This window comes from Salvelinus fontinalis, chromosome 3 (assembly GCF_029448725.1).
Source record: "Salvelinus fontinalis isolate EN_2023a chromosome 3, ASM2944872v1, whole genome shotgun sequence".
Taxonomy (NCBI): Eukaryota; Metazoa; Chordata; class Actinopteri; order Salmoniformes; family Salmonidae; genus Salvelinus; species Salvelinus fontinalis.
The window spans coordinates 62734402-62746361 of record NC_074667.1 but is presented as its reverse complement, the minus strand read 5'-3'; the positions used below and the strand labels follow the sequence as shown (position 1 = coordinate 62746361).

The window sequence follows — 11960 nt, the reverse complement described above, 5'->3', positions numbered from 1 at the left end:
AGCTGCCTCTGATTGAGAACCACACCCGGCCAAACACAAAGAAAAAGAAAACATAGAAATAAAGAAACTAGAATGCCCACCCTAGTCACACCCTGGCCTAACCAAAATAGAGAATAAAAACCTCTCTGGCCAGGGCGTGACAGGTTGACCTTAAAATGAGGGGCAGACGTAAATGAATCACTAATCACATGAAATAAATCATCTTTAGAAATGACTTTGTCAAAGCAACAAAATAACTAGGTCTTTACAATGATGGTGAAACTTAGAAAAATGTTGGGAATAAGTGGGTTAAAATCTTTCTAGAAGTGACACAGGGGGAGGAACATGTGTAACGGCATTCCTCCTCCTCTTCATCTTCGGAAGAGGAGGAGTATTGAGGGAACCAAGGCGCAGCGTAGTGAAAAGACATATTTTATTAACGAAACACGAACTTGAATAAACTAACAAAATAACAAACGGTGTAGACAGACCTAGACGACGTACTTACATAAAACAAGAAAACGCACGAATAGGAGACATAGGCTACACAAACCGAACAAACCGTAAACAGTCCCGAGTGGTGAAACAGACACAGACACGGAAGACACTCACCCACAACGAACACTGTGACAACGCCTACCTAAATATGACTCTTAATTAGAGGAACGCCAAACACCTGCCTCTAATTAAGAGCCATACCAGGCAACCCAAAACCAACACAGAAACAGAAAACATAGAATGCCCACCCAACCTCACGTCCTGACCAACTAACACACATAACAAACTAACAGAAATAGGTCAGGAACGTGACAACATGTCAAAATGTTAAGTTTTGGCACTTCAGTAAAAATCGATTTATTGAATTCTCCATTTAATCTATATTAAAGGGCACTTTATTTAATATAACAGGCTTTTCTAATCCAATATTGGTGCACAATTTCTACTTAAGGTGGTTGGGGTTCGTTCCTTGTTCCTTGTCAATCATTGGCTCATTGGTGAAATTAGCATTCTGACAATATCTTTAATTAAATCATTCATTCATTTATTAATGCTGTGATAAGGTGCGTCTCGGTGAGAGGTGTAGGAGTCAGGCGCAGGAGAGCAGGGATACTGAGAAGCGTGTTTAATATATATATAGTCCACTAATACAAAAATGGCACAGATCCCTCTATATAAGGTCTCACAGTTCATAGAGCAGATCAGTGAAAACAAAACCGCAACTCGTGCCAAATGCACGGAGGAACAAACTCAGTTCCGAAAAATAAACTACACGTGCGTAAATACGAGAACAAGAAATATCAACGATCACTGAGCGCAAAACCCCCACAACCTTAATCCCCCACGAAATAAGGCAGGAAACAAGTACCCTATATACACACAGAAATAAACGCAATTGAAACCAGGTGTGAAAATGAACACAGACAAAAAAAAACAGAAAAGGAAAAAGGGATCGGTGGCGGCTAGTAAACCGGCGACGCCGAGCGCAGAGCGCCGCCAGAATCGGGAGAGGGGCTATCTTCGGTAGAAGTCGTGACAAATGCAATTGCAGACAGAAGTTAACAACAGGAACATAGCACGCATGTTTCCCAGTAAGTTCTGCAAAATAGAAAAGGTACCAAGTTGCTTTTATCATGCTTGTAGTCAACCCCCTGTGATGTAACTGCCTATGTCATTAACTTCTACTCATGAGACCAAAACCATGCCTACACAGCTATGTAAACAAGACTTTTAGTGTTATCTAAAAGCTTAGCAGTAAATGTCCAAGTTGATTTATAGTGGAATGTCTGACGGGTCTCCTATCTCTTACACTCCCCTGCAGAGTTCTGTCTCACAGTCACATATTTCACACATTTCTCAGACAGTTTCTTCATAAGAGGCAGAAAGCCTAGAAAAGTACTGTGGAACAATATTAAACCTCATAATGTGTATATATATTGTTAATCTGTAGTCTAGGACCCTATAAATGTAAGGAGGGAGGGGTCTTATAACCCCTCCCCTTCTATTAATACAACATAAGCATAATCAATTATTATAATACATCAAACATTTAGTACAGCCCCTATCATGACCCCTAGGGTAACCCCTGACAAGATATCAAAGGGATGCAAAAGGCACTTTTATTGTGAAACGACCCAGTAACTAGCAGGCCTCTGGCACTGAGCAGTTCCCGGTAGTAGTTTAGCCAACTGCTCTTCCCTGATGTGGTACAAAATGCATCATTTATATTTTACATTGATGTTCTGACATTGGTTTTATTAAAGGACATTTAAACTGGGTCCAGCACTTCAAGAGACACAGCTACAGTATAGTGAATTTCCAGGCCAAGTTAACTTTGAAAATACTGCAACAAACAAACCAAACACAGCTATATGATGATTCAACTGTATTCCTTGACCGTTTTGACATTATATTGCATAATACATGGCACCGCATTATTTGTTCACCCATTGGAGAAAGTGCAGGTATCTTAGATTTCTCTAAACACCAGGTTATAATGGAAGATATGTTCTTAAAGAATATAAAAAAACACTTCTAACAATTAATCAATGAAAGTATTGATCAACAATTAATAAATGTACTTATTTATAATTTTCATCTGCAAACTTGTTTTGTTTTCAGAGGTCACCCTGCTTTACAGAGGTCCCCCTGCTTTACAGAAGTCCCCCTGCTTTACAGAGGTCCCCCTGCTTTACAGAGGTCACCCTGCTTTACAGAGGTCCCCCTGCTTTACAGAAGTCACCCAGCTTTACAGAGGTCACCCTGCTTTACAGAGGTCACCCTCTGATTGAAGAGACTCAGTAATGTTCAGATGATGATTGAAGAGACTCAGGAATGTTCAGATGATGAATGAAGAGACTCACTAATGTTCAGACGATGAAGGAAGAGACTCAGTAATGTTCAGACAATGATTGAAGAGACTCACTAATGTTCAGACAATGATTGAAGAGACTCACTAATGTTCAGACAATGATTGAAGAGACTCACTAATGTTCAGATGATGAATGAAGAGACTCACTAATGTTCAGATGATGATTGAAGAGACTCACTAATGTTCAGGTGATGATTGAAGAGACTCACTAACATTCAGGTGATGATTGAAGAGACTCACTAATGTTCAGGTGATGATTGAAGAGACTCACTAATGTTCAGGTGATGATTGAAGAGACTCACTAATGTTCAGGTGATGATTGAAGAGACTCACTAACATTCAGGTGATGATTGAAGAGACTCACTAATGTTCAGATGATGATTGAAGAGACTCACTAATGTTCAGGTGATGATTTGAAGAGACTCACTAATGTTCAGATGATGATTGAAGAGACTCACTAATGTTCAGGTGATGATTTGAAGAGACTCACTAATGTTCAGATGATGAATGAAGACTCACTAATATTCAGGTGATGATTGAAGAGACTCACTAATGTTCAGATGATGAATGAAGAGACTCACTAATGTTCAGGTGATGATTTGAAGAGACTCACTAATGTTCAGATGATGAATGAAGACTCACTAATATTCAGGTGATGATTGAAGAGACTCACTAACATTCAGATGATGAATGAAGAGACTCACTAATGTTCAGGTGATGAATGAAGAGACTCACTAATGTTCAGATGATGAATGAAGAGACTCACTAATGTTCAGGTGATGAATGAAGAGACTCACTAATGTTCAGATGATGAATGAAGACTCACTAATATTCAGGTGATGATTGAAGAGACTCACTAAAGTTCAGATGATGAATGAAGACTCACTAATATTCAGGTGATGATTGAAGAGACTCACTAATGTTCAGATGATGAATGAAGAGACTCACTAATGTTCAGATGATGATTGAAGAGACTCACTAATGTTCAGATGATGATTGAAGAGACTCACTAAAGTTCAGATGATGATTTGAAGAGACTCACTAAAGTTCAGATGATGATTGAAGAGACTCACTAAAGTTCAGATGATGAATGAAGAGACTCACTAATGTTCAGATGATGAATGAAGAGACTCACTAATGTTCAGGTGATGAATGAAGAGACTCACTAATGTTCAGATGATGATTGAAGACTCCCTAATGTTCAGATGATGATTGTGAATACCAAATGAAGAGACTCCCTAATATTCAGTTTAGTATCATTAAAGGACAATTAGTATGATCATTGTGATCACAGTTACTCCTACATACATTTCTGAGCCTGAGACTTTCAATGCCAGATTATCAATGACCATCCTCCCTTCATCTTCCCCCTCACAGACTTTTCTCTCTTCAGTCTCCCTCTTTTTCTCCTCCTCCTCTCTTGTCGTTGCTATGGCTGCATCCCTCTTTTTCTCCTCCTCCTCTCTTATCGTTGCTATGGCTGCATCCCTCTTTTTCTCCTCCTCCTCTCTTATCGTTGCTATGGCTGCATCCCTCTTTCTAACCTCCTGTTCCAGTATCTTTCTCAGAGCCTCCTCCCTCCTCCTGATCTCCTCGTCCCTCCGGGTCAAGATGTTTGTCACATGATAGTATCCCCTATTCTCATTCAATAATCCGTCCATCTTCTCCAGCAGCTCTGTGACCTGAGTGAGGTCATTCTTTTCTTTGTTATTGAAGACGTGATGTCTACCACCACACATACTGAGAAGCTTTAGGGAATCACTGTTGTCCATTAGATACTCCTCCACTGGTTTCCCTTCTAGCTGGTCTCCACCAGTGAACAGCACAATGGTGTATTTAAGGGCCTCCTCTGCAAAGTTCTCGTTCATCCATTTGACAGTTTTCTTCTCCTCTTCTGTGCACCAATTGCACAACCTGATCACCAGCAGGAACACGTGAGGTGTTGAGATGTTGATGCATCGAGCTACTTTACCTGCAACGTCCTCAGATGGCAACACATCTGGGGTGTTAATCATAGTTATGTTATTTCGGCCCACAACAGCATCTTGTTCCTCACACTGTGGCCCAGACGAAGGTGAAGCCTCCACTTTAAAGGCCTCTCTTCCCAGGATGGTGTTTCCTGATGCTCTCTTCTCTGATCCAGTCTTCCCCAGCAGAACAATCCGTTGCTGAAATCCCAGCTCAGACCCTGCAGAGATGCAGGACATTTAAAATCGGTTCAAAAAGGTTAAACAGTTAAAAGAGGTTAAATTGAATAAGTGAATAACATTAATACTGGAACAAAATGAGAAATAAAGAAAAAAATGAGTAAACTCACCATGGACAGTGACACAGAAGTCTGCATAACATACAAGTCCTACCAGGGCAAGTACCAGTATGAGAATCCCCAGAAGACTGACGAAGAAGGCTGTTTTCCATGAGCAGACCTACGAAGGAGAGTCATGTAACTACATCATGTATATACTGTAGGTCACTATTAGATTTGCAGATTTTTGGTAACTTTTCCCAAATTCACAGGTTTTCCAGTAATCTCAGTTGGAGGATTCCTGGAATCAGGAGGGAATAAGCAGGGAATCCAATCCTAATTTCTGGAAAACCAGGGAATTTAAGGAAAGTTACCATCATTTTGCAACCAAAGTCAATACCTTTCTTGACAATTTATATCAGGGGACCAAATAGACATTTCACTGGAGAAGAACGAAACTCTACCTGAGTCACAGTTTGTTCTGTTTCAACATATGTTTGATGGACGTGATCATCTACATTTGGAATGGTTTTCCTTCCTTCAGTGGCCTCCACCAATGTGTGTTGCATCAGTCCTGGGACCTGGTAGTGGTCTCTAACATGGTTCTCACAGAAAGTAGCCTTGCAATCCTGGCAGAACTTCACAGCTTCGTCACTGCGCTGTACACATATGGTACAGTCCAGTCTGGTAGGATGTACTATTCTGCTATCCTGCATCTGTCCTAAAGTAGGCAGAGGGTCCTCAACAGTAGGGCTGTAGAAAGGTTCAAGTTGAACGAAGCCACCTGTTACATGCACGTTTATAACACATGCATGTCCATAGCAAAGGATCAACAGCATTATGTTTTACATTGTACATTTAAGTGACTCACAGGAGCAATTAGGGTTAATTGCCTTGCTCAAGGGCACATTGACAGATTGGTTGCTGGATTCGAACCAGCAACCTTTCGGTTACTGGCCCAAAGCTCTTAAACGCTAGGCTACCTGCCGCCGCATCATGGTACATGATAGTAGATAAGACAGCATTCAGTACTATGAACAACAAACACTTTTACATTATAAGAAATCAATAAATAGCTCAGGCTAGGATTGCTCATAACACCAAAACAAAGGTGTATATCTGGTTTACATTATGGGCATACTGTACCTCTGATTTATATGAAGACCAGATCCATATAAATCAATCTCACTGTCTGCTGAGCCGACTGTATACACTGAGTACTCTGTCTCCACCTGGTGGCTCCTAGCAACAACAGACAGAAAGAGAAGACCAGGGTCTGAAATGTTTGTCAAAAGATGTTGGAAATCTAAAAAGTCTGTTTTTTCCCCCAGGAGAGTAGAAGTTTGCAGCTCGGTTTGTGAGCCATCTGTTATTAAAGTGAACAAAAAGAGACTCATGTTTTACAGTGCATTCAGAAAGTATTCAGATCCCTTGACTTTTCCCACATTTTGTTACGTTTCAGGCTTTTTCTAAAATATTTTTTTCCCTCATCAATCTGCACACAACACCCCATAATGACAAAGCAAAAATTGGTTTTTAGAAATGTTTGCTGAATTATTAAAAAATACAAACAGAAATACCTTATTTACATAAGTATTCAGACCCTTTACTTTGAGGCTTTAAATTGAGCTCAGGTGCATACTGGTCCATTGATCATCCTTGAGATATTTTCTACAACTTGATTGGAGTCCACCTGTGGTAAACTCAATTGATTGGACATGCTTTAGAAAGGCACACACCTGTCTATATAAGGTCCTACAGTTGACAGTGCATGTCAGAGCAAAAACCAAGCCATGAAGTCGAAGGAATTGTCCATAGAGCTCCGAGACAGGATTGTGTCGAGGCACAGATCTGGGGTTGGGTACCAAAACATTTCTGCAGCATTGAAGGTCCCCAAAAACACAGTGGCCTCCGTCATTCTTAAATGGAAAAAGTTTGGAACCACCAAGACTCTTCCTAGAGCTGGCCACCAGGCTAAACTGAGCAATCGGGGGAGAAAGGTCAGGAAGGTCACCAAGAACCCGATGGTCACTCTGACAGAGCTCCAGAGTTACTCTGTGGAGATGAGAGAACCTTCCAGAAGGACAACCATCTCTGCAGCACTCCATCAATCAGGTCTTTATGGTAGAGTGGCCAGACAGAAGTCACTCCTCAGTAAAAGGCACATAACAGCCCGCTTGGAGTTTGCCAAAAGGTACCTAAAGGATTCTTAGACCATGAGAAACAAGATTCTCTGGTCTGATGAAACCAATATTGAACTCTTTGGCCTGAATGCCAAGTGTCACTTCTGGAAGAAACCTGGCACCATCCCTATGGTGAAGCATGGTGGTGGCAGCATCATGCTGTGGGGATGTTTTTCAGCGACAGGGACTGGGAGACTAGTCAGAATCGAGGGAAAGATTAACAGGGCAAAGTACAGAGAGATCCTTGATGAAAACCTTCTCCAGAGCACTCAGGACCTCAGACTGGGGCAAAGGTTCACCTTCCAACAGGACAACAACACTAAGCACACAGCCAAGACAACGCAGGAGTGGGTTCGGGACAAGTCTCTGAATGTCCTTGAGCGGCCCAGCCAGTGCCCGAACTTGAACCCGATCGAACATCTCTGGAGACCTGAAAATAGCTGTGCAGCGACGCTACACATCCAACCAGACAGAGTTTGAGAGGATCTGCAGAGAAGAATGGGAGAAACTCCCCAAATACATGTGTGCCAAGCTTGTAGCGTCATACCCAAGAAGACTCAAGGCTGTAATCGCTGCCAAAGGTGCTTCAACAAAGTACTGAGTAAAGGGTCTGAATACTTATGTAAATGTGATATCAGTTTTTTATTTGTAATAACCTGTTTTTGCTTTGTCATTATGGGTATTTTGTGTATATTGATGAGGGGGGAAAACTATTTAATCCATTTTAGAAAAAGGCTGTAACGTAATAAAATGTGGAAAAAGTCAAGGGATCTGAATACTTTCTGAATGCACTGTAGATAAATATTTCAGAAGACAGCATCTCACCATTTCACAGAGGTACGCATTCCACTGTTGAGCGTTATTGGTTCATACATGGACCGATCACTGTTCATGCTGTAAGGCACAGGTGTTTTGGGACTTCCGTCCCTGATTAAAAAATTATAAGATTTTCAAATACATCTTGAGTTAAAACTGGTCCTACTTTATTTGGACATTACTGTTCATATTTAGAATGGAATACAATCACGAAACATGTAATTTTATAGCTACAAATGTTGTTCTAAAATGTCTAGTTTTTCTCTTACATAATTTAATTGGTAACACTACACTGACTATAGGTATTTAATAGGAAACTCCTCGTTTCTCCGGAGCTCATGTTATCAGTTACTTGGGTTGGCAGCAATGTATCCGTTTCCCCTGGGACAGAACCTCTATTTTCTTTATCTCTAGGCGAATCAATTGCTTGGTAATCAGGATTGGCAGCCATTTTATGATGCTATGATACAAAGTACAACAATGGGCACAAACACAAACAAGACTGAAAAGGCTCAATTAATAAAATGCGTAATCTAGGCGCAGTATGTCGCTTCTCGGGCGACGCAACCAAATTCACACAGAAATGTGAGTTGTAGATCTGTCACTCTCATTGAAAGCATGTCTGAGAAGCGATAGATGCATTCTATGTACGGCCGTTTCTATGCTTCCCGTTCTTAAGTTTCATTTTTGGGTCTTTTAACTTTCGGTTTTGTACATCAGCTTCAAACAGCTGAAAAATACTATATTTTGGGTTATTGAAAATATGTTTCACAGCATTTAATAATGGCACAATGGATAGCTTGTTTTGTCACATAAACTGAAATAAGAGAAGGACCATTAGAATTTTATCAACCAGAGCAATTTCTACATAGCTACCTATGACAAGTTTACAGCATTTGTCAATGTTTTGTTCATACCTTTACTAGTTTAAATACATAGGACAATTATTCTAGAGTGATTGCAATTTGATTCAACAACTTTATACAGTACAATTGGGGTGTGCTTTGGTGATAAAATTTCACTTATATTATAAAATAGATTTTACGAAGACAAATATGTTTATTCACTTTCGTTAACATATCAAAGGATTTTACTTTTTGTGGTAGTCATCTTCAAAGTTGTTTCCGCGGGTTGTAAAAAGCTAAATTAGCATAACACTAGCTGAATTCAATGTTAAAGGCTTTGAAAATAAAAAGCTTGGTATACGCTCAGTGCTGTGTTGACATTTAACAGAGCTCGTGAGAAATCTTTTTAAAAAAGAGGAATTTCGAATTAATATGAAAAGTGCATACAACAATATGAAAATACTACATGTCTCAAAATCGATATCCATCTTACCTCGATATTATATCCTTTTGATAAGAGAAGAAAGATGACGAGTTCAACGTGAAAGTGAGCTTCTCATGTAAAAAAAGAAAAGAAAAGTCTGTCCCTCTCAAGCTTGTCTTCTTCTTCTTCTTTAGTGTCATAGCGTTTGCACATTTTGTTTGTGAATGCGGCCAACACTGTTCGGGAGTGTGTGTTCAATCATGTTACATTTTGTGATACAAATTAAAAAAGGAAGGAAAATAAAATATTGCACCACCAACTAATACTACACATATATATATATCAATATTTCATAAAAATACAAATAAAAAACACCAATCCATTCCACTACTTTGACCCTATATGCTAATGCATCATGCCACCAGGCTGGGAGGACGGGACACCACCACTAAACACACCCTGTAACTCCTCTGAAGCTCCACCGAAATACTTCTCTGCAGCTGCCACCACAACATCTATTTTCTGTGATTGACGTTCCATTTCTGCGGCACAGCTGATAACCATTGCTATGAACGCTAAGAAGCCAACCTTACTGAAACATATATCACCACTTGTTGGCCTTATCCCTCTGTGCTGGCACAGATCTACTACTCACAGGGATCATCTCAGGGTCCCTTACCGTTGACCCATCCTCCTCTACTTTCTTCACTGGCCCGAAAGTAGAGGATGCACTACTCTGACTCTGGTCACCTCCACTTGCCACTCGCATCGGACACTTCCGATCCCCAGCAACATGGGCAACCCTACAGTTGACACACACACAACTGTATCTACTGAAACTACACAATCCTCTGTCCCATGCCCTCCTACACACTTCCCACATCTTGGATTCTCCCTCCTACACACTGCTGCAACATGACCATAAATGTTGCACCTGAAACACTGCAGTGGATTCTGGACAAAAGCTCTAACAGGATAACTGATGGAGGATATACCAGTGGAGGCTCCTCGGAGGAGGAAGGGGAGGACCATCCTTTTAGATAAAACTATAGTAAATATATGAACATGTCACCAAATAATTGAATTAAACACACTGTTTTGCAATCAAGGTGTACAGTAGTTAGTTTCCGTCCTCCTCTGGGTACATCGGCTTCAATACAAAACCTAGGAGGCTCATGGTTCTCACCCTGTTCAATGGACTTACACAGTAATTATGACAATTTACGGAGGACATCCTCCAACCTATCAGAGCTCTTGCAGCATGAACTGGCATTTTGTCCACCCAATCAAAGGACCAGAGAATTAATCTAGTACTGGAAGCATAAGCTACAACTAGCTAGCACTGCAGTGCATAAAATGTGGTCAGTAGTTAATTAAAAAATATAGAAAGACAATAGTTGAACAGTTTTGAATAAATACATTTCTTCAAAAATTAAGGATAACCCTGATAGTGAGGGAGAGAGAGAGCTAACTATATTTCATAGTATTTTTTTTTTCACATTCGCTTACTTAACTAGCTATCTAGTTTAGTCTACTCAAACACCCGGCTCAAACAAAGAGGGACGCTATGTTAGCTAGCTGGCTATGGCTATCAAACACTGGAACTCCTCAAGGTAAGCTTTTGGTTTTATACATTTATTGCCACCGGGGCCTGCCGGTGTAAATGCTAAACTGCTTGCTGACTGTACACTATACTAAATGATTGTAGCGGGTTTACCAATGCATTTGTTAAGGTTGTCGTAGTCGTTCTCCTCCTCAGACGAGGAGGAGCATGGATTGGACCAAGATGCGGAGTAGTAGGTATTCATACTTTAATGAACAAACACTACAAATTACGAAACTCTACAAACGTGACTAACCTGAAAACAGTCCTGTGTGGCCCAAACACTGACACAGGAAACAAACACCCACAAAACACCAGTGAAACCCTGGCTTCCTTAGTATGACTCTCAATCAGGGACAAACGATACACACCTGTCTCTGATTGAGAATCATACCAGGCCAAACACAAAAATCCCAACATAGAAAAACAAACCTAGACCAACCCACCCAACTCACGCCCTGACCAACTAAAACAAATACATAACAAAGGAAAACAGGTCAGGAACGTGACAGCATTAGTTCTGTTAGCTATGTTGACTATGACGTTAGATAATATGGTGACAATGATGTAGGCTGTGTGTCGGTTAGCGGTTATGATTTGAAGGTTTGGCTTGTTATGATTTGAAGGTTTGGCTTGGAAAGTTTTTTTTCGCCTGGTCCCAGACAGCTGATGTGTTGTGCACTGAAAGCCACAAGCGAAGGGTATAAAGGTGCAAAAGGAGGAAAGTGATCCAATAAGGAAAATAGATTACAACATGGCTAAATGATCTCTGCGAATTTGGATAAAAGCTGTATACAACTGCATCACACTGTAAGAAATACCATTGTAATAACACGAGCATATTGCTATTACATTGTTATAACTAACTTCTTTCTTAAACAAGGTTCTCTCACATACTCACAAGCAGAAACTGAGGCACACACACACCAGAGACAGATGGCTGACACAGAACATTCATAAACACTGATAAGGCAGGGAAGGCCTTGAGCAAGAGTG

The 11960-nt window shown here is 40.5% G+C and overlaps 1 protein-coding gene across 3 annotated transcripts; it reads right to left on the bottom strand.

Moving 5' to 3' along the window:
• Nucleotides 1-395: 395 nt before the first annotated feature.
• LOC129851312 (uncharacterized) lies at nt 396-9576 on the bottom strand. 3 transcript variants are annotated; one of them, XM_055917761.1, is made up of 6 exons: nt 9431-9576; nt 8102-8203; nt 6240-6335; nt 5558-5846; nt 5166-5274; nt 396-5036 (listed from the first exon to the last, which is right to left on the bottom strand). In XM_055917761.1, exons 1-6 carry the CDS (start codon nt 9559-9561, stop codon nt 4108-4110), a joined length of 1656 nt encoding a protein of 551 aa, XP_055773736.1. In that variant the 5' UTR covers nt 9562-9576; the 3' UTR covers nt 396-4107. The 3 variants fall into 3 exon arrangements, with proteins under 3 accessions (XP_055773736.1, XP_055773737.1, XP_055773738.1); XM_055917762.1 differs by having other exon boundaries at nt 8102-8170; XM_055917763.1 differs by lacking the exon at nt 8102-8203.
• Nucleotides 9577-11960: the final 2384 nt, after the last annotated feature.

Excerpts from the sequence above, each read along its gene's own strand:
- LOC129851312 (XM_055917761.1), bottom strand. The coding sequence starts at position 9,561 with ATGACACTAAAGAAGAAGAAGAAGACAAGCTTGAGAGGGACAGACTTT. Across the intron at positions 5,847-6,239 it reads GGTCTTCATATAAATCAGAG|CCCTACTGTTGAGGACCCTC; the intron begins GTACAGTATGCC and ends ACCTTTCTACAG. Across the intron at positions 5,037-5,165 it reads CTTCTGTGTCACTGTCCATG|GGTCTGAGCTGGGATTTCAG; the intron begins GTGAGTTTACTC and ends GCATCTCTGCAG.